The sequence below is a fragment of the Myotis myotis genome, unplaced genomic scaffold (assembly GCF_014108235.1).
Source record: "Myotis myotis isolate mMyoMyo1 unplaced genomic scaffold, mMyoMyo1.p scaffold_m19_p_23, whole genome shotgun sequence".
NCBI lineage: Eukaryota > Metazoa > Chordata > Mammalia > Chiroptera > Vespertilionidae > Myotis > Myotis myotis.
The window spans coordinates 736341-759133 of NW_023416328.1; the positions used below are offsets into that span (position 1 = coordinate 736341).

The 22793-nt window shown below is 55.8% G+C and overlaps 1 protein-coding gene across 1 annotated transcript in view; it reads right to left on the reverse strand.

Annotated features, from left to right (window-relative positions):
- Positions 1-22590, reverse strand: part of SEMA4B (semaphorin 4B) — a 44228-nt gene extending 21638 nt beyond the window's left edge. Inside the window, exons 1-2 of the mRNA XM_036355587.1 lie at positions 22324-22590; positions 7997-8189 (exon numbers count right to left, since the gene is read on the reverse strand). Coding sequence (XP_036211480.1) covers positions 7997-8096 — 100 coding nt within the window. The 5' untranslated portion in view covers positions 8097-8189; positions 22324-22590. The remainder of the gene's footprint in view (positions 1-7996; positions 8190-22323) is intronic.
- Between the last annotated feature and the right edge of the window lie 203 nt (positions 22591-22793).

Below are 22793 nucleotides of genomic sequence, written 5' to 3' on the forward strand. Positions count from 1 at the left end.
CACGAAATTTGTGCACGGGCGGGGTCGCTAGGCCTGGCTGGCGATCAGGGCCTATCAGGTTCCCCGTCTCCCCGTCTCCTACTTCCCTCACCGCCCATGCTGCCACTGCACGGTTCTCCACCTCCCCCCCTTCCTCCTTCCCTCGCCGCCCGTGTACACCAACACCCACCCCTGGTTCCCTGTCCCAGTCCAGGGCCCAGCCCCGATCGGGTGATTGGGACCTGCCAGCTGAGGGGAGGGACTGAGAGGTTGTCCAGCAGGCCCTATCAGAGAGATTGGGGCCTGAGGGCTGGGGGAAGCTCCTGCATTGAGTGTCTGCCCCCTAGTGGTCAGTGCGCATCATAGCAACTAGCCGTTCTGTCATAACAGTCACTTAGGCTTTTATATATATAGATATTTGTATCACCTGCCCAGGTGAGTTCCAAAAAGTTGTTCGATTTGATAAGCATCTGTTGATTGAATGAATGACTGACAGAGTCCTAAGTCCCAATTCGGATGCTCTGGTAGAGGGAGGGGCACCAGATTCAAAGGGGGCAGTCTGGCCCTAGCCGGTATGGCTCAGTGGCTAGAGCACTGGCCTATGAACTGAAGGGTCCCGGCTTTGATTCCGGTCAAGGACACATGCCTGGGTCGTGGGCTCAATCCCCACTAGGGGCTGTGCAGGAGGCAGCCAATACATGATTCTCTCTCATCATTGATGTTTCTATTTTTCTCTTCTTCTCCCTTCCTTTCTGAAATCAATAAAAAAAAGGGGGGGGGCAGTCTGGAGGCCCTGAGGCCTCACGCTCGCACTGCCCCTACTCTGCCCCCTCCCCAAAGCACAGAACACACTGTCCTGGCTGGAGTCCCAGGGTGCAGACGGAAGTGTGACAGCTGAAGGCGCGGCAGGGAGGCGGGAGAGGCCACAGGGACCCGGAGGCCCACGCCTGAGTCCTGACTTGGATCCCCAACCAGCTGTGCAACCCTGGACGGGCACCTGCCCTCTCTGTGCTAGGAAGACCCAATAAATGCAGCCCTGCTCCCAGGCTACGGAGTCACCAAAAGCCACGCCCTAGCCATGTCCCCCACTCCCCCACTGCCTCCCTTCCTCCCCACCTTTGCTCCGAGCAAACACCTGGCACCCTGGGGGCACAGCCCCCATGCTTGCTGCTAATGGGATGGGGGCCCGGCCTTGCCAGGTCTTCAGAAGGGCTAAAAACCTGGATTTTTATAGAAAACTTCCTAAGCGTTAAATATCAGTGACCCATTCAAGTTTCTCTAAAACACTTGGAGGCCAAACAAAACACATCTGCAGCTGGCCCTGGCCCTGGCCCTGGCCCTGGCCCGCGGTCCCCGGGACGCCACGCCTATTGGGGAGTTTTACATCCGTCCGCCAGGCACCTCTTCCCCGGCCAAGGCTGCTGGGTTGGCCCTATTTCCGACCGGGCAGCACCATCGGGGGCCTCAGCTGGATCCCTGTCCCGTCCAGGGCGTGACCTCGATAGAGTTCTTTACCAGAGGGAAGTATAACCCATCCATTATTCAAGGCTGGGCTGGGTTCTTGGGCTGCTTTTCTGTACATTTCACAGGTGGCGCGGCGGGAGGCACCGGCTCTGATGGAAGGAATGTGGCTCCCGTAGCAGACAGCCGTGGCTCCAGGCTTGGCCCCCAGCCTTTCTGGCTGTGTGGCCAAGGCAATGTGAACCGACCTCTCTGAGCCCCGGTTCTCTCCCTGGTGCAAGATGGAACAATGTCCCCCGCCCCCGCCCCTCCCTCCGCACACACCCAAGGGCAGTGCCTGGCACACAGTGGGCCATCCTGGGAGGTTTCCTCTCTCTTGCTGTTAGCGTCTGTCTCAGAGGATGGGCAAGGGGTGGGGTGGGGGGCAAAAAAGAGGCAGCAAGTTGGTTCATCTGGTCCCCTTCTCTCTCTCTTTTTTTTAATCCTCACCTAAAGATATTTTCCCATTGATTTTTAGAGAGGGTGGAAGAGAAAGGGAAAGACAGAGAGAAATATCGATGTGAGAGAAACACATCAATTGGTTGCCTCCTGCGCACGCCCTGACCAGAGCCCAGGCCAGGGAAGAGCCTGCAACCGAGGTACATGCCCTTGACTGGAATCGAACCTGGGACCCTTGGTCTCCAGACTGACGCTCTATCCACTGAACCAAACCAGCTAGGACCATCTGGCCCCTTCTTTAGGAATTCTGATAAAAATGAGGTTTCTGTCTACTGTCCCCACCGAGACCCCCTCGCCACAGGACCCCACCTCTCCAAACCCCACTACGCTATCAGGATGGGCTTCTCAGAGGGCCACTAATGCAGACCACAGAGGTCCCATGGAGACCGGGTCGAGCTACATGTCTTTGACAAAATACTTCCCCTCTCTGAACCTCAGCTATCTGATCTGTAAAATGGGGAGAATGCACCTACCATGCAGGTGGACACAAGACAACTACAGCCTGGAGCCACCGCAGCTCTATACCTGTTACCCACCTTCTCCCTTCTCCCGAGCTATGAACGCCGGACACAAAATATGAGGGCACTGGCTGTGCCACCTCGGGGCTGGCGGGCTGGCTCCTGCTTTGTAGTGGGGGTGGTCACAGACAAGTGGTGGCTACAGAGTGACTAGGGAGCCTGGCCGATGTGGCTCAGTGATTGAGTGTCGACCTATCAACCAAGAGGTCACGGTTCGATTCCTGGTGATGCCTGGATGTGGGCTCCCTCCCCAGCTGGGGGCGTGCAGGAGGCAGCCAACTGATCAGTGACTCTCTCTCATCATTGATGCTTCTCTCTCTCTCTCTCTCCCTCTCCCTTCCTCTCTGAAATCAATACAAATATATTTTTTAAGAGTAGAAAGAGAGTGACCAGGGAGAGGGTACAGGGCTAGGAGCAGAGAAAAGGCTTGTCGCCTTGGGAAAGGCAGGAGATGGCATTACGGGACCTCAGTACATGTCCCAAGACGGCCACCTCTGTGTAAGCCGCTCTCCATGCTGTGCACAGGGCAGCGCCGCCAGGACGGGGAGGCCAGAACGCGAGGAGGTGGGGGCAGGGGCCAGCCTGGGGGGGGGAGCAGCAGGAGTTGCTGAGGGCAGGCCTGCCTGGACCACCTGGACCTCAGGAGTCTCATGTTCTGTTTACTCCTCTCCCCCCTGGTCCCCCTGGGAAGGGCCCTATCAGAGCCCTGTCCACCCATCCTGAATATCCATGGGGCTGGGGGGGTGGGGGAGGGCACAGGCCCAAGAAGGGGACACAGGAAGGAGTGATTGACAACACGACCCCAGCCCAGCCTTTCCTCCAGGCCCCGTGTCACCCCGCCTCTCTAGTCTGGAGGAGGAGCGAGCAGGTGTATCCAGATGTGCCCCCAAAGTTGTGCAAGCTCAGCGCTCACAGGCATTTCGACACCCCGCTGAGTGTGGGTCACGCAGAGGGCAGAGTGGAGCCAGCGAGGGGCAGGGAGGAGGGCGGTGCAGCCCAGCCCCGGGCAGAGGAGGCAGTTGGAAGAGCTGAACCAGGAGCACCAGGAAAGGGGTGAAGCATCATCACCTTTGCTTCTCCCCCAGGGCAGTGGTGAGGAAGTCTGCACCACTTCCTGCCCGGCTGGCGGCCTTGACACCTCGCGGAGGGCCTGCATCCAGCCGGCGCTCAGACAGTGTCTGCTCAATGAATGGACAACCTCCCCAGGCTGGGCAGGCGGGAAATTCCCACCAAAGGGAGCAGGAGCCGCTGCCTTTATATATATATAAGTTTTATTGATTTCAGAGAGAGAGAGAGAGAGATAGGAACATCAATGATGACAGAGAATCACTGACCGGCTGCCTCCTGCACGCCCCCAACTGGGGATCGAGCCCACAACCTGGGCACGTGCCCTTGACTGGAATTGAACCAGGGACCCTTCAGTCCGCAGTCCAACGCTCTATCCACTGAGCCAAACCAGCTCGGGCTTTTGCTGGGGATGCCGCACGTGCCAGGCAGCGTGCCAGACTTTACAGCCATGAACCCCGTCAAGGTTCCTGCTACTATTCCCATCTTGCCAATGTGAAAGGGGCCTGGAGGGGGGGGGCGGGAGCTCGCCCGGCTGTGGTGGCTCAGTGGTTGAGTGTTGACTTATGAACCAGGAGGCCATGGTTCAATTCCCGGTCGGGGCCCATGCCTGGGTTGTGGTCTCAATTCCTGATCGTGGAAGAGGCAGCCGATCAACAATTCTCTCTCATTGATGTTTCTCTCTCCCTCTCCCTTCCTCTTAAAATCAATAAAAATATATTTAAAAAACAAAGGGTCTCGCCTGGCCGGCGTGGCTCAGTGGTTGAGCATCGACCTATGAACCAGGAGGTCACGGTTCGATTCCCGGTCAGGGCATATGCCCGGGTTGCAGGCTCGATCCCCAGTGTGGGGCGTGGAGGAGGCAGCCAATCAATGACTCTCTCTCATCATTGATGTTTCTCTCTCTCTCTCTCTCTCTCTCTCTCTCTCTCTCTCTCTCTCTCTCTCTCTCCCCCTCTCCCTCCCTCCGTTCCTTTCTGAAATTTAAAAAACAAAAAACAGCCTGTGCCCCGGGCTTCTCAGAGCAGACTGACCCTGGCTGCCCACTCCCGGGTCAGAGGACAAGTAGCTGATTCGTGCCTCATTCTCTGGGCTCAATGGGGTTTTGTTGACCGCAGGGTGCAGGCCTGCGGATTTCGTTCCCATCTGGTTTGGAAACTCTGTGTCCAGCGCTTCCCAGGCAGGCACTTCAGGGCAGGGTGGAAATGAACAACTCCTTTTAGCTGCCCAAATAAGGGGACCCATTAAGACTTCCATGAGCCACAGGAGCTGGTTTTCGTTCCTCCCCTCGCAGCTCACACACCCCGGCCATCATTTCCGTTCAGCATCTCTCCTGCTCTCCGCACAGCAGCCCCCTTGGTTCCAGAGCTCCAGGCCACCCAGCTCCCAACCCAGCAGAACCCAAAATCCACACGCTTCTCTGACGCGTCTCTCCCAGAGACAAGCCACTTCCTCTGAGGGCCTCGGCCTGCACTGCTGAGCCTGGAGCCCCCAGACCCCCTCCCCGTCCTGGCCATGCGTGGAGCACCCCTCCTGGCGGCCCCAGGAGTCGGATGGACAGTAATGAGGGTCCCATAGGAAAGACATTCCACTTTCAGGGATATTTTTTCAAAACTACGGACACAGCCCACTGTCTCCAGGCATCCAGGCCTGTGTGTGTGTGTGTGGGGGGGGGGGGGTTGGGGGGTTTCAGGAGGGGAGGGCAGATGGCAGGGAAGGGGGTGTGGGCTCTAGCTCCATGCCTTTATCCCTGTTCTGAGAGGAAGGTGCCCTGGGGCCTGGGGCCCAGTGTCGCATGGTCACCATGGTCCTGCCCAGGATGGGCAGGCTGCCAGGAACATCTAACGAGCCCCCAGGGATGAGGCAGGAAGCTGCTTCAAGCCACGGTGGGAAGGTGAGCCTGGTCAGTCACCGGAGAATTCCCCTCTGGGGCACCCGGCCCTGCAGGACAATCCGCACACAGACGGGAGGGGGGCGGGCGCCAGGCCAGGAGGAAGCCCGGTGGGGCGGGCACTCCGGGTTGTGGTGCAGCTCAGTAAAGCGTGGCTATGTGCTCAGCTCCCAAGGTCAGGTGCCAGGGAGCTGCTAAACTCTGCCGGGCTTTGGCGGGACGAGGACAAGAAGTCCCCTCTGGGCTGACCCAGCTGCAGGGACACAGGGGAGGGTCTATATCCTCCAGGAGCCACAGCGTGGAGGGCAGAGTATGGACTGCATTTCGACCCTTCAGCAGGGCCCCAAATGTGTCATCTCGGGGGTCCTCACAAATGAACCTGAGTGACTCAGTTCTCCCAGGGTTAGGATTTTAACATGATTGTGTGTGTGTGTGTGTGTGTGTGTGTGGTTAATCCTCACCCAAGGGTATTTTTCCACTGACTTTTAGAGAGAGTGGAAGGGAGAGGGAGAGACAGAGAGAGAAACATTGCTGTGAAAGACACGTATCAACTGGTTGCCTCCCACCAGCACCCTGACCAGGGCCAGGGGTTGAGCCTGCCACTGAGGTACGTGCCCTTAACTAGAATGCCTTTGACCGGAATGGAACTCAGGACCCTTCAGTCCTCGGGCCGAAGGTCTGTCCACGGAGCCAAACCAGCTAGAGCGAACATGAACCTGAGGACACAGACGCGCTCACCCCAGCACCACGTGACCCGTGCAGGGGGTGCGGGCGAGCGGCAGCCGTACTGCGGCCTGGCAGTGGCCACGGGTCTGAGGAAGTGGCCAGGTCTCGGAGCTGTGTGGGGAATCCCCCCCGAAGCATCCCAGCTGCTCTCAGAAAAGAGGTGCTCTCGGTTCCTCCTCACGGCTCCCCAACTTAGTGACGCCATGTGTGGTCCCCCATGGAGTTCCGGGGCCGGACACAAGACCTGGTGCACCTGACATGCCCCTTGGGCCACACATGGAGTCCCTCGAGCAGCCGTCCCCACCTCATCTCACCTGCTCCCAAAGCTGAGGGGGTCTGAGGGCACAAGGGAGCTGTGGCCACAACAGAGAAACAACCAGGCAGCAGCAGGCCCGGGTCCGGATACACGTGGACGCTCACTTCACAGGCCGGAGCACCCAAGGGGCCGCGGTCAAACCACAGGCCGGCACCGCCCCACCCCAGGCCGAATCGCCCCGGTTCTGCAGGACATGCCGAGGCTGAGCCTGTGCCTAACACAACAGCAATGACAGCGAGCACTCACTCAGCGGTTTCTGGTGCCAAGCCCCGTCCTGAGGACTTTTCAGACATAAACGGGATTGACTCCTCACAGCCCTGAGGCAGGTGCCGGTGTTGTGCCCATTTTACAGATGAGGAAATCAAGGCCCAGAGAGCTTAGGCAGCTTGTTCGGGGTCACGTGGTTCCTAAGTGGCCGAGGCCGGTTTGCAGTTTGCAGTTTGCAGCCGGGACACCTTCTCAGCGCTACTGGGCCACGAGGAGGCTCTGAGTGCTGATTCTGCTGCTCTTTCCTTTTGCAAACAGAATGCTCTTAGGGGTGGGGAGCGCTGGAAGAAAAGGACGTCTGTAACCTGGGATGCATAGGTCCTTTATTCTAATTCACACAGTGTGACAACCAGCGAGTGGAAGGGCTTGGAGAAACAATACCTATACACGTTGTGCCCACGCAATACACCTGGCTTCACCAACTCTCCCAAGACAGGCTTGCAAGGGAGCTGTGACAGGGAGTATTTTGCAAAGCGAGCAACCTGGGGCTCCGGGTGGAGGAACTGACTTGCCCAGGGGCAGAAATGGGCTTAGAATCCAGGTCCCTCCGATTTCAAAGAGAAACTGGAGAAGCAACCAGGTGAGAGGGGGGTAAGGAGAGCGGGGAGCAGAGGGCTGGAAAGGGGGGGGGGCCACAGAAGCAGCTGTGAGCTCCAGGGGCGGGACCTGGCCCAGGAGGATGGTCCTCCTGCCTCCAGGGCCTGGAGTCTCCGGCGCACCCAGACTGCCCCCCTCCCTACTACGGCCCCTCCCAGGTCCTGGGGGATCCCACCGTGTCCATTAGGGTGAAGGATGGGGCGCCGGCCCTTCCTTCTGTGACTTGCTGGAATACCAAACCCCGGTGTTTACGGGCCGCAAGCGCAGCCCCCACCCTCCACCCCGAGCTGCCCTGGGGGCGGCACCGCGGCTGGCTCTGGTCAGCATCAAAGACAAGCAGATGCGCAGGCGGACCGGCGTGTAGCCAGCACCGGGGGTGGAGGATTGGGGGGGGATAAGGGAGTCACAGTCAAAAGGGAACCCTAAAGAGGCAGCAGGGGGGCGAGGAACCCCCCCCCCGCATTAAAAGAATGGAAGAAAGGAGCCCGCGGCCCCAACAGCTCCCTCTCCCCCCCCCTCCCTCCGCGTAGCGCTTTCCAAGGAGGAGGGGTCCCAGTGAACCCCACGTCTCCAACGCGCCCCCTGCCTCCTTTGTCACTGCAACGTCCGCACGAGGCACTCGGGGCCGCCTCCCCTCCCCTCCCGGGGCCCGCGCCCCGCGGGGTCGCCCGCACTCACCCAGCGGCAGGCTGATCCGGGGCACGAGCGCCCGAGCCGCAGGCGGCGGCGGCAGCAGCAGCAGGAGCAGCAGCAGCGGCGGCCGGGTCCTCGGGGCCATCACGGCGCGCGCGGTTCGGACAGCGACGGCGTCTTCCCGGCTCCGGCTCAGGTGGTTCCACTGGACTCGCGGGCGGCGGCCCCGCCCCCGGACCTGGGGGTTGGGGTGCGGGTCACGTGGCCGCCGAGCGCGCGCCCCTCCGACCCCCACCGCGCGGTCCCGCTGGCCAGGCTCCGAGTCAGCTCTCCCGGGAGCGCGGGGCGGAGGGCGGCGCCGGAGGAGGAAGTGGACCGCGTCCTGCCTCTCCCCGCTCGGCTCCCCGCCCTCCCGCCCCTTCCCCCTTCCTCCTTCCTGGGCGCTGCGGCCGACCTCGGGGGCGCCAGCTGGGTGCGCGCCTGGAGAGGCCGAGGCCGGGGATCCCCGGGCGCCGAGGCGGCGGGAGCGCGGGGAGCGGAGGGAAGCGGGGCCACAGCTCCCCGCCCCCCACCCCAGACCCTCCCACCGCCGCCCCGGCCCCTTCCGGCGGCTGCGCGACCCTCGGCGAGCGGGGGGTTTGGGAAAACCTGTGGGTCTCTTCCCCGCGCGCCCCGGGAGGGTCTGGCCCCTTTAGTCCTCCTCCCCCGCGAATGCTCCCGGCACCCACTCGCCCGTGACCGAATAAACGCGGCCGAGCCGGTGCTGACGCCGGGGCTGGTTGCTTCGTAAATAAATTTCTAATTTCTGCTCGGGGGTCCGTCCACCTTAGGGCCTGGCTGCGCTCACTGCAGGCCCACCGCCCAGCCCGGTGCCCTGCGGGGGCGTCCGCGCTTAGAATTCTGTCCACACGCAGCCAGACCTCGGGTGGGAGGAGCGGTGCGAGATTAATTTACGTGGAATAATAGGATTTAATACACGGCCTAGGAGGTGAGCCCTTCTCCACTAACCTGCACGTAGCCAGGCAGGAGACGTTACTCCCTGAGGCAGGAGGGGTCCCAGAGGCACCCACTTAGACGAGGCACGGTCCACGCCCCCCACCTCACCCCCATTCCTGGTTCCTAACGTGCCCCAGGATGGAGCTCAGTCCTGCAGAGACCAGGGGTTTCAAACTGCAACCTGCACCCCTAAGTCAGTCCCAGAACCAATGTAGTGGCTCCCTCTCAACATTAAAAACAAAGAAATAGACACAACAGAGCTTATCAAACTGCAAAGATCATAAAAAGGATAAGTAAGGCCCTGGCCGGTTTGGCTCAGTGGAGAGAGCGTTGACTTGCGGACCAAAAGGTCCCGGGTTCGATTCCAGTCAAGGGAACATACCAGGCTCTCCCCGGAAGCAACCAATCGATGTGTTTCTCTCACATTGATAATTCTTTCCCTCTCTCATCCACTCTCCCTAAAAAATTAATGGAAAATATCCTCGGGTGAGGATTAACAACAACAATAAAAAGAACAGGAGAAGCCCTGACCGGTTTGGCTCAGTGGATAGAGCGTCGGCCTGCGGACTGAAGGGTCCCGGGTTCGATTCTGGTCAAGGGCATGTACCTTGGTTGCGGGCACATCCCCAGTGGGAGGTGTGCAGGAGGCAGCTGATCCATGTTTCTCTCTCATCGATGTTTCTGACTATCCCTCTCCCTTCCTCTCGGTAGAAAATCAATAAAATAAAATTAAAAAAGAAAAAGAGAAGTAAGCTTTGGGAAACGGTTCAACTTTTCCTACGAGCGCACAGGACCAAGGTCAGATGTAATTCTTCCTGTCCTTCCACTTGAAAGTAGTTCCCAAACCCCCGCTCCTCATTTCCATGGCAGTGGCAACGGCGGCCCCAGGAATGAGCTGCCCTCCTGGGAAAGTTCCTCTTCATCCCCGGCCAACACGAGCTTCCGCAGAGCCAACACCTTTTGCTCTCACCCCACCCCCAGGGCCGGCCGCATCCTGGGCCACAGGGTGGCTGTCCGGGTGGGCGCAGCACTCACACGGTCCCCGCTGTCCTCTCTCGCAGCCAAGCTTCCCCGCGTGCCATGATTTCTGCACCTCCACCATCCTGACACCCATCTATGGGCAAGGACCAGGCGACAAGGGCTCCCAAGAAAAAAACAAAACAAAAAACAAAAACGCCACACACAAAAATATAAAAGAAAGGGTCTCGCCCAGCCGGCGTGGCTCAGTGGTGGAGCATCGACCGCTGAACCAAGAGGTCACGGTTCGATTCCGGTCAAGGGCACATGCCTGGGTTGCGGGCTTGATCCCCAGTGTGGGGGGTGCGGCAGGCAGCTGATCAATGATTCTCTCTCATCATTGATGTTTCAATCCCTCTCTCCCTCTCGCTTCCTCACTGGAATCAATAAAAATATATTTAAAAGGAAAAAAAAAGAAGAAGAAATAAGGAGATCTCAGCACTGGACACAGAGTTGCACAAGTGATGTGGGCAGCAGCAAGCACCCCACTTCTAGCCTAGCCAGGCCTTGGACACCACCTTTATCAGTGTCATCCGTCCACCTTCAGCCAATGGTGTCCAAGCCTCCGGCTCCACCCCAGGACTACGCACAGCTTTCTGCTAGGACCTTTGCCCTGGCTACTCTCTCTGCCTGGAGCCTTCTCTCCCAATAGCCACCAGGTTGGGTCCCTTCCTTCAAGTCTTTGCTCAAAGATCTTTTTTTTTTTTTTTTAATGCTAGGGCATCTATTATTGTTTTTTTGTTTAATTTTTTTAATTGATTTAAAAGAGGGAGAGAGAGATAGAAACATCAATGAGAGAGAATCATTGAGGAGCTGCCTCCTGCACGCCCGCTACTGGGGATCGAGCCTGCAACCCAGGCATGTGCCCTGACTGGGAATCAAACAGTGACCTCCTGGTTCATAGGTTGACACTCAACCACTGAGCCACGCGGGCCGGGCAAAGATCGCCTTCTTAAAGAATCCGCACTTCCCCCAATATTCCCCTTACCCTGAGGTTTTTTCTTTCTTTCAAGGTACTCATCACCTAATAACATACTATCTGATTTGCTTATTTGTTGTGGTTTTTCTTTATTGTCTGAACGCCCCACCTGCCCCTCCATCCCCAAAATATTGACTGAGAAGGGCAGGGATTTTTGCTTCTATGCTTGTTACTAATCCCAAGTCTCCAAAACAGTGCCTGGTATGTAATAGGCCCTCAAGGAGTACTGGCTGAATAAATGAATGAATGAATGAATGAATGAATGAATGAATGAATAGATGAATGGATGGATGGATGCAATCTAAGGATCATGGAATGCTGCTGGCACACGTCAACAAACATAGGTATATCACCTTTGGTCCAATAAAGAGTTTCTCCCAAACGTGAAATTATGCAATGTCTTTCTTCAGCCAAAACACAGCACTTCCTACTGACCTCTTTTAAATCTTTTGGTCCTGGTCCAGATTTCATCCTGTGGAGGTCATTCTGAATATCTACTCTATTATGATACATTTTGCTTCCCTCCCAGTTTTGAGACACCTTTAAACGTGATAAGCATTTGTATGCCTTTATTCAAGTCATTGATAAGAATATTGGGCGAGCACTCACTAGTTTGGCTCAGGCCGTCGTCCTGCGGACAGAAGGGTCCCGGGTTTGATTCCCATCAAGGGCACATACCTGGGTTGCAGGCTCCTCCCTGGCCGGGGCTCATGCAGAAGGCAACCAATCGATGTGTTTCTCTCACATCAATACTTCTCACTGTCTCTTCCTCTCTCTTCCACTCTCTAAAAATCAATGGAAAAATATTCTATATAGTCGCACACCTAGCACCCAGTTCTTGGTTTCTAAATATCTATCTCCAATAAAAGGTGCCAGGACTGTGGGGAAATGAAAGAGAAAGTAATTTGTGAGCCTGGGATATTTTGTTTGGCCAGAAAGCAAGGAATTGGTTAAAGATTAGTGGGATCATGTCAAAAGGACAAATGGGGCCAGCCTGGTGACCTAACTTGACAATAAGGAAATAATGGATTCTAGTGGATGAAATGAAAAACAACCCATCCGTCCACGGCGACATTCAGAGAAACACAGAGGGAGAGAAGGGACAGAAGGGAAGCTTTCTTGCACAGAAACATGCTGGCTGGTGAATGTAGAAGAAGTGATAGAATTGGAAAACCTAGATTCAAGCAAGGATCATCACTGGATGCTAAGCCACTGGGTGGAAGGTTGTTAGGAAACTATGCAAGAACAAGGTCTCAAAGTCTGTCCCCGCAGGTGACTCAGTAATTTCTACAGAGAAACTGTATCTCTAAGGGAGGCCTTTGGCTCTCACTATCTTAACCAAGCAGTTTAAATCGGCATCACCAGACCCTTGCGGGGTAGCTCAATTGGCTAGAGCATCGTCAGATATGACAAGGTTTCAGGTTCCAGCCCAGTGAGGGCACATACAAGACTCAACCAATGAATGCGTAAGTGTGTGGAACAAACAGTTGATGTCTGTCTCTCTCTCTCTCTCTCTCTCTCTCTCTCTCTCTCTCTCTCCCTAAAAATCAATTAGAAAAGAAAGTAGCGCCAACTTGGCTCAGTGGATAGAACGTCAGCCTGCCGATTGAAGGGTCCCAGGTTCCATTCTGGCTAAGGGCACATACCTGGGTTGTGGGCTCCATCCCCAGTGTGGGGTGTGCAGGAGGCAGCCGATCCATGATTCTCTCTCATCATGGATGTTTCTATCTCTCTCTCCTTCTCCCTTCCTCTCTGAAATCAATAAATATATTTTTTTTAAAAAAGAGCAAGTAGCATCACCAATATGGGACTTCCTGACATCATTTACATCCTAATGGGATACAGTAAGAAATACACCACACAGTCAATCCCGGCAGCGTGCTTGGCAAAAGCATTTAACCCAGATCTATTCACGAGGACGCGGTCAGATGCACCCAGCGCTCTACAGACAAGGGACCTGCACCCTCCAAACACATCCCTGTGATGAAAGGCAAAGACAAATAAATAAATATATAAATAAAGGCAGGGGGAGCGGTTTTAGGTCAAGAAACTCAAAAGAGCTGATAATCAAATGCAACCTGTGAACCTTGATTGAATCCCTGAGGGGAAAGCTACAGGGCAGTGATGGCGAACCTATGACACCCAGGTCAGAGGTGACACGCGAACTCATTTTTTTGGTGGATTTTTCTTTGTTAAATGGCATTTAAATATATAAAATAAATATCAAAAATATAAGTCTTTGTTTTACTATGGTGGCAAAGATCAAAAAATTTCTGTGTGTGACACGGCACCAGAGTGAAGTTAGGGTTTTTCAAAATGCTGGCACGCCGAGCTCAAAAGGTTCGCCATCACTGCTATAGGGCAACTGGGGAGGTTTTCGGGTGCACTGCACACGGGCGGACGTTGTGGCGTTAGGGTGCACGTCTGCGGCACGGTCATGGGATGACGGTTGCGGGAGAATGTCCCTGCCCTCCCAAGATGCCTGCTGACGTTGATGTCTTAGAGGTGAAGTGTCACAATGTTTGCCACTAACTTCCAAAATCATTCAGCAAAAAAGTATGTGTGTGTTGGAAAGAGTATGAGTTGGTCTGTGGCCACGTTTTAACAACTGCTTAATATAGAAAAGCTACAGGTATTTTGTAAATGACCCACAGCTGCGCGCGCCCCCAGCACGGCAGCCCCGGCCCCTGTGCCAACTTGTCCTCCCCAAGCTGGAAAAAACAACTGGGTGATACAGGGCCGCAAACAGAGCCCGATGCTACAGGAGACTCCCGTCAGGCTTAAACCTGACCAATATCCCTTGCAGGTGGAGCAGCTAGCAAGGTGGCCTCCTCACTGCATGATTCGGCCCGTTTCTCCATATGATCCATAGAATCTTATGGAAGTAATTGCAAGAGATCCTGTTGAAATCAGGGAACTGGCTGCACACTTGCTTCTTCTACCTCCTTTTTTTTTTTAAAAAAAAAAAAATTATCTTTATTGATTTCAGAGAGTAAGGGAGAGATAGAAACATCCATGATGAGAGAGAATCATGGATCGGCTGCCTCCTGCACACCCCCCGACTGGGGATCGAGCCCGCAACCCGGGCATGTACCCTTGAGTGTCCGCAGGCCGACGCTCTATCCACTGAGCCAAACCGGCTAGGGCTGGCTGTAGCATTTCCTCCTTCTGCTTTCGGCTCTCACCTAGGCACTGGCTAGAATAGGGGTGGGCAAACTTTTTGACTCGAGGGCCACAATGGGTTCTTAAACTGGACCGGAGGGCCGGAACAAAAGCATGGATGGAGTGTTTGTGTGAACTAATATAAATTCAAAGTAAACATCATTACATAAAAGGGTACGGTCTTTTTTTTTTTTTTTAGTTTTATTCATTTCAAACGGGCCGGATCTGGCCCGCTGGCCATAGTTTGCCCACGGCTGGGCTAGAGCCTGAATCCCAGCAGCACGTACCTCCTTAAAGGGCAGCAGGGCTAGTCTGCCTTAGTGTCTTGGCAACAGCTGGGCTGTGTGACTGCTGTGCATATCCCTAAGGAGGAGAGGCAGGGGCTGATGCAGCCTCGCTGGTGGTTAATTATATCCCACGCATGGCTGCTCAGATGCTCTAGGAGTCTAGTATGTCCTTTAAAATGTTTTAAATATATGTATTTTTATTGATTTCAGAGAGGAAGGGTGAGAGAGAGAAAGAGAGAGAGAGAGAGGGAGGGAGGAAGGGAGGAAGGGAGGAAGGAAGGAAGGAAGGAAGGAAGGAAGGAAGGAAGGAAGGAAGGAAGGAAGGAAGATAGATCAATGATGAGAGAGAAACATTGACCAGCTGCCTCCTGCATGCCCCACACTGGGGATCAAGCCCGCAACCCAGGCATGTGCCCTGACCGGGAATCGAACCGTGACCTCCTGGTTCGTAGGTCGACTCTCACCCACACCGGCCGGGTCCAAGTATGTCTTATGCCAAGTGGGTGGCAAGCCCCTTGAGGACAGTGACGGGTCTTCCGTCTTCGAAAGCCCCGCTGCCAAGCACAGCACTTGGACAAAATGAGGGACCCAGCGGTGGGCCTGGAGCGGAGCCCCACGGCGCGCCCCCAGCACGGCAGCCTCGGCCTCTGTGAGCTCCACTGTCTTCCCTTCCTGTGCCAACTGGCCCTCCCCAAGCTGGGAAAAAAACAGGAGGATGGCTGACAGAAAAAAAACCCTCATTCGAGCTGACTTCCTGTGGGCCAGCCTGGTTCCCAAGCCAACGCCGCGTCTCCTGCTCCCCTTTGCCCCTCTTGGACGCGGGCGAGTCCTTCTCAGCCAGAACGTCCGTGATGTGTATAAAGAGCTCAAGGGCCGAAACCGGTGTGGCTCAGTGGATAGAGCGTCGGCCTGCGGACTGAAGGGTCCCAGGTTCGATTCCGGTCAAGGGCATGTACCTGGGTTGCGGGCACATCCCCAGTAGGGGGTGTGCAGGAGGCGGCTGATCGGTGTTTCTCTCTCATCGATGTTTCTAACTCTCTATCCCTCTCCCTTCCTCTCTGTAAAAAATCAATAAAATATATATTATTTAATATTTATATAAAATATATAATATTTTTTATATATATATAAAAAAAAGAGCTCAAGGGACCGCTTGGAGAGAGAGGACAGAAAGAGATGAAGAGAAACGCAGTGTTGCCTCTGTGCCCCCCCCAGCCCCCCCCCCCCCCCCAACGGCAAGATGAAGTTGTCATCAAGCCTGGGCCTCCTGCCCCATCCACACTCATCTTCCGCCCCAGCCTCACCCTCTCCCGTCTCTCCCAGGTACACAGACACACATGTAAGGACTAAAATGCGAGCACAAGGTGGTCAAAGGTGCATAGGGATACATAACGAAGAGGCCAAACCAAGCTTGCCTATGGTGGGAGATGCCAGACCAGGGGGCTGAGGCCTCCTCGCTGGCAGACAAGGAAACTTGAGGGACGATGAGAATATTCTATCCCTTGGTCCGGGTATTGGTTTCCCAAGTGTGTACCAAAGTTAAATGCTTCGAGCTGTACGCTTTCAGTGTGTCCATTTCCCTGTATGTGAATTTAGGCCTCATACCTGTTATCATGGGAAAAAATTAAAAAAGCAAAAAGGTAAAAAAAACAAACAAACAAATACCTCACCTATAGGATCAGGTGGAAGAAAATAAAAAATGAGATGAGCTATAGAAGAGGGAGAGAGGAAGAGGCATAAGAAAGGCTACAAGGGAAAGAGAAAATGACAGGGAATCAAGGGAAAATGAAAGGGTTAAAAATATAAGGCAGTTCAGTGGTTGAGCATCGACCCATGAACCAGGAGGTGACGGTTAGATTCCTGGTCGGGGCACATGCCCAGGTTGTGGGCTTGATCCCTAGTCGGGGGCGTGCAGGAGGCAGCCCGTCAATGGTTCTCTCTCATCATGGATGTTTCTCTCTCTCCCTCTCCCTTCCTCTCTGAAATCTAATGAACACCTGCCCACTGCCTCGCTAACCTGCTGCACATAAGGAAAGGGCAGTGAACACAGGCACTGGGCAAGGGCTGGCCGTGGGATGGTCAGTCCAGGCCATAGTCAGCCTTGCCAGCAATCAATACTCACTAACCCTCTACCCAGGGACAGCCTCTGCCCAGGTGGAGGCCAGCCGCGTGCTTGGGCACGGATGGCCCCTGCCAGGTGGTCCCCGGCCAGGCCTGCTGCCCTCATTCCCACCCAGGGAAGCTGGCTCTGCAGCTCCCGCAGTTCTGCCCTGAAAGCCAATGCCTTGTTTGCTGGCCATGGGGGAGGGGCTGCCTGCCCAGCCCAGTGGAGCTTGAACCCAAAGGTCCCACCCACCCCCTCCTGAGGCAGCGCCCCTCCCTGTCCCGGGTTCTGGTTGGCAGACTGGCACTGGCACTGGCTTGGGCTCAGCCCCCCAGGGCCTTGGCCCCTTGCCTGCCAGGGTCCCCTCAGAGCAACCTGAGCCCTTGTCTTCAGCCAACCTGCAGCTGCAGCTCCCCGCCCTGCCCTGGCTGGTGTCTCCTCCCCAGGGGCTGGGCAGCAGCTCAGCTGAAGCATCGGTACATGTTGATAAGGAAGCTGGCACTCCCTGTGTGTGCTTTCAAATCGGCCAATGGCTTCTAGATCCTGGTGGCTGGCTGCCTCCCTGGGGCAGTGCCCTCTGCAGCAGAGGGCATTCCCAGGCCAGCACCAGCACGGCCTCACGCCTCACTGGCAGCTGCTCACCGGGTCTGGCAATGCACGTGCATGGCCTCATCTCTGTTCCCCAAACTGTATGAAACTGCATGACGCCCCTGCACGGGTCCCCGTGTTTCCTGCTCTGGGAGGTGGTAGAATCCAGGGCTCAGGCACCTCGGTTCTTCTATCAGAGGGAGAAGCTCAAGCCCTAGCCAGTTTGGCTCAGTGGATAGAGCGTCACCTGCAGACTGAAGGGTCCCGGGTTCGATTCTGGTCAAGAGCACATGCCTGGGTTGCAGGCTTGATTCCCAGTTCGGGGCATGCAGGAGGCAACCCACCAATGATCCTCTCTCATCATGGATATTTCTCTCTCTCTCTCTTTCCCTTCCTCTCTGAAATCAATAAAAATATATTTTAAAAAAAGGAGAAACTCAGCACCAGCGGTACTTTGTGGACTGGGAGCAAAAGCCACACTGTCTGAACCGCAGCTTCCTCAAATGGAGGTGGGAACGCCACGGGCCGTCAGGAGAGCCGCTATGAGTGCACGGAAAGGGCTGGCATGTGGCGGATGCCCCGTGGACAGAGCCACGCTATTGGTGACCAGTTCCCCTCGCCCATCTGAGTTGCCTCCGCCCCAATCACGTCGGTGCCCAACCCCAAGGACCCCTTCTGGGTCCAGCTGCCTCCTGCCACCCTTGTGCTGAGGTGGCAACTCTCCCTGGGAGATGAACCAGCCCGCCCAGCTCAGGCCCGGGTGCGCCTGCCGCGGGCCTGTTGGGGCCTGAGCCGGCCACTCCCTTGGGAGGGGATCCCCCGCCCCACGGGGCTGTGGTGCAACCAGCAGGGCTCAACCTGTCCTTGCCCTGACAGGGTACAACACGCAGTTGCCCCTGCCACTCCCCTGCCCCCAACGCAAGTTCAGGAAGGGCTCAAGCCTGTGTCCTTCAGCCAGCTGCTCACCTGGGGGCCTGCATAGCCTGGGCCACTGGCCCTGCTAATGTTTGGCACCTGCCACCCTAAAGGGGCAACAGTCACTGCTTGGTGACTCTCTTTCCCCTGAAACCACCACGAATTCACAGGTGGGAGGTAGGTGCTCCAGGCCAGGTGAGGGTTGGGGCAGGAGTGTAAAGGTCTAGGAGAGAGATCTGGCTTCCAGTCTGGCTTATCAGACCTGAGGCCCCTCCATTCCCAGGATCCCGAGAAATCAGGCATCAATGCCCTCACCATCTTCCCACCCAGTTCTTCCTCCTTAAGTCCCTCTCTGAGCCCCAGGCCCTGGCCAGGGAGGGCCCTTTCTCCATGCTGCTCGCTGCCTCAGTTCCCTCATCACAGCCCATAACGGTCCAGCAGAGCAGGGGCCCCTGAACCCTTGGGGTGGACTTTGGGGAGCTGTGAACTGAACCCCAAGAGTGATATGCTGTTTAGTGAGAGGGATCACAGCGTTCACCTGATTTCAAAAAGATCATTGCCACCCTAACCGGTTTGGCTCAGTGGATAGTGCGTCGGCCTGCAGACTCAAGGGTCCCAGGTTCGATTCCGGTCAAGGGCATGTACCTTGGTTGCAGGCACATCCCCAGTAGGAGATGTGCAGGGGGCAGCTGATCGATGTTTCTCTCTCATCGATGTTCCTAACTCTCTATCCCTCTCCCTCCCTCTCTGTAAAAAATCAATAAATATATTTTAAAAACAACAAAAAAACAAAACAAAAAGATCATTGCCTCCTCCCCCCACCCCCCAAAAAAGGTGAAAACACATTTCTTTGAGATGTGCTAATCTGCAGACACATTTCAAAATGAGCCTTTATCAGGTGAAAAGGAATTATTCCTCCTTTGGTGGGGGGAGTTATATAACCTTGACATGAGTTGCTTGGCCAACTACTCCACCCAAAGCAACGCTGACATTTTTAAGGCTAATCTGTATGGAGCACTTGCTCTAAGCAAGGCCCTGGGCTGAGCTTTCTACAGCCAGTCGTTGATCTAAGTCTCACCACAGAGCGAGACAGGAACGGTTATATTCCCACTTCATAGGTGAGAAACTTGGGCACAGAGGTTCAAGGACTTGTTAAGCTGCCCTGGCCGGGGAGCTCAGCTGGTTAGGGCACCATCCTGATACGCCAAGGTTGTGGGTTTGATCCCCATTCAGGGCACACACAGGAATCAACCAATGAAAGCATAAGTGGAACAAAAAATCGACATTTCTCTCATCAAAAAAAAAAAAAAAAGAAAGAAAAAGAAATACAGGTGTCCGACCGGCATGGCTCAGTGGTTGAGAGTTGACCTATGTCCCAGGAGGTCACCGTTCAATTCTCAGTCAGGGCACATGCCTGGGTTGTGGGCTCGATCCCCAGTGTGGGGCGTGCAGGAGGCAGCCGATCCATGATTCTCTCTCATTATTGATGTTTCTATCTCTCTCTCCCTCTCCCTTCTTCTCTGAAATCAATAAAAAATATATTAAAACAAGAAAGAAAGAAAGGACTTGCTAAGCTTACATAAGTGCTAAGTCAGGGCTGGCACCAGAACCCACATAGATACTGTACCTAGAGCTGGGATCTCAACCTGGGTTTTGTCTCCAGTTACAACCATGCCCCTCTTGGTAACACAAGCTGCTGTTCCTTTCCTCCCTCCCTTCTTCCCATCCTCCCCTTTTTCTTTCATTCCCTCAACGAGGATTGCTTGTGTTCTTGCTGCCTCCTAGGAATTGCTGACATTGAAGGAGACGGACAGGGTTGCTGCCTTCACAGAGCTTACACTTCGAAAGGATCCTTAGCCGGTTTGGCTCAGTGGCTAGAGCGTCGGCCTGTGGACTGAAGGGCCCCGGGTTCGATTCCAGTCAAAGGCACATGCCTGGGTTGCGGACTTGACCCCCAGTGGGGGGCGTGCAGGAGGCAGCTGATCCATGATTCCCTCTCATCATTGATGTTTCTGTCTCTCTCTCCCTCTTCCTTGCTCTCTGAAATCAACAGATATATTTAAAAGGATCCCTTAGGCTCCTTTTTCCAGAGAACACCCATCCTTGCCTCATTTCCTTGGATGCTCTCACTCATCCCTGCCTCCAACACAGGTAGCAGCCAGGGCCCGCCTGGCAGAGTTCCAGCCATCCATCCCCCAGGCCTCCCGGACTAGTGCCGTTTTCAAACGATTTCCGATTTCCGGAGGTGCTTCTCTGGCTCCCTCTGCACTCTGCTCGAATTTCCACTAAACACTCATTACGCTGTAGTGAGAACTCATTTGCACATCACATCCCTCTCTCCCCATCTCTTCTACAAGCTCCCTGAGTGCGCACACCCACTGGGCCAGCCCGACTGGGGTTTTTAACCTCCGGCCCCCAGCGCTGAGCTTGCAAACAGCAGGCGCCCGGTAAATGCTCACTCAGTGAGCACAGGGGTTTTCTGCTCTTGCTGGCCGTCTCAGATCCTTGCCAAGTGATTCACTGGCGTGTTCCTTCCCCGGCGGGATCTCTTTCCCCACCTTCCTCTTTTCCTTTTCAAAGGCAAAGGCACCTCACTGATGTGGGTGGGAAGTCCCACTTCCCCGCTGCAGGCAGCCTAAGGGTTTCTTGTTCATACCGTCTCAGCAGGTTTTTTTGGCTTCAGAAGAGAAGGTGTTTTGGGGAGCGGGGGAATGCTGGGCTCCCAGGGATTTCTGTAGGGCAATCCTCTAAGAGCTGCATGAAAGCAAAGCCCCAGGCACAGGATCTACACCTGAGGGGGGCGGGGGGGGGTGCGGGGGGAGCTTTCTCTGCCTGAGCTCCCCCCCACCAGGCTCCAGCCTTCTCTCATCTTCATTTCACCTGAGGCTCCAGCCTCCTTCTCTCATCCTATTTATTTCACCTGTTGCCAATATCCCCGTCTTTATTTTTTAAAATGTTTTATTTGTTGATTTTAATATATACATATTATTGATTTCAGAGAGGAAGGGAAAGGGAGAGAGAGAGAAACATCAATGGTGAGAGAGAATCATGGATAGGCTGCCTCCTGCACACCTCCCCCCCCCCCCCCCCCCCCCCACACACACACACACTGGGATGGAGCCTGCAACCTGGGCATGTGCCCTTGACCGGAATTGAACCTGCAGGCTTGACGCTCTGTCCACTGAGCCAAACCAGCGAGGGCATTGTCCCTGTCTTTAGATCACCAGTCACCCAAAGCTTGAGCCCCAGGCTACAAGGAGACAAAGTGCGGATTTCTCTGAGTGTCAGTAAGAATGATCATCAGCGGAAAAAGCCACGGCCTGGAAGTCAGGAGACCAGGTTCAAACCCTGACCTTCCCAACTCGCTGTGAAGTCATTCCCTCCCCACTCTACCCCCCCCCCCAGGGGTCCACTTTCCTATGACAGTGAGGGGTGGGCCCAGAGGGATTCTCTTCCAGTTCTAAGGCATCCATGGGGGGAGGCGGGGAGGATTTTAATTGTGCATTTCCCTGTATTTTTTTAAAAAATATTTTTTATTGACTTCAAAGAGGAAGGGAGAGGGAGAGAGAGATAAAAACATAAAGGATGAGAGAGAATCATTGATCGGCTGCCTCCTGCACACCCCCTACTGGGGATCGAGCTCACAACCCCGGCATGTGCCCTTGACCAGAATCGAACCCGGGCCGACGCTCTATCCAGTGAGCCGAACCGGCTAGGGCCGCTTCCCTGTCTTTAGGGCACTGGAGCCTTACAGTAATTCTGTGATCTGTGGGTCAAAGGACAGGCTCACATTACAGGTGAGGAAATGATGCCTTCCCCAGGGGACCCAGGGCTCCTGAGTCCTGTTGCCAGACCACAGTGGCTCCAGGGAGGCCACTAGAACCCCCTCATTTCCAGGATCCTAACTGCCTTTCCCTCCTGACCCCTAAATCCACCTGTCACTCAAGGAGCAGCAGCCCTGACAGGAAGCCTAACTCAGAGGTCACACCCAGGACGATTTCAAGGAGGGGCCCAGGACTTGCCCAAATTCCAGACCATTTCCCTCCAGAGCCGGGAGCCCTGCCTCTGGGTTTCAGGTGTGGAGTCGGGGTGGCGTGGGACATGCTGATGGGATTGGGCGCGGAGGCCCCGGTGGCCGTGAGAATGTGGGCCCAGGCTCCTGCGCTGCCCTGGCCACAGGCTTCCCCGGGGGTGGGGGCATCGGAGCGCACAGGTGGCGGGAAATGGGGGCGGGAAGTGGGGGCGGCGGCAGTCCCATCAGCCTCACCCAGGCCCGCCCCCTCCCGGGGCCGCGGCTCCCGCCCACCCTGTCCCTTGCGCCTACCTGAGTGTCCTGCCCACGCGCGACCACCGACCACGGAAGAACCCCCTCTGCGGCGCGCCCCCTCTTTCTCAGCGTCTCCAGGCTCCTCCCCGCTGCCACGCCAGCCCGAAGCCCTCCCTGGGGACCCGAGTGTCCCCGCGGAACACCCTGGGTCTGGCACAGCCTCCCCGGAAATGCTGGGCTGCTGCCAAGCTCCGCCCCGCCTCGCCCGTGTTTACGGGAATAGTCCGGAGGCGCCAGCAGCACCCCCCGCACCCCATCCCCCAACTACCACCGCCGCAGGGCGCGGACGGCCACTCTGGACTCGCTGCTCTCCGCCCATTCCCCAGTGGGGACCTGCCCCCAGGACAGCTCTGCAGGCCCCAAAGGCTGCGGGGGTCTGTGGGGCTGCGCCCTCCCTGACCCAGGGGACCGTGTCACTAGCTGGAATCTGAGGGGGCCCCCCGGGTAGGAATCCTAGGACTGCTACC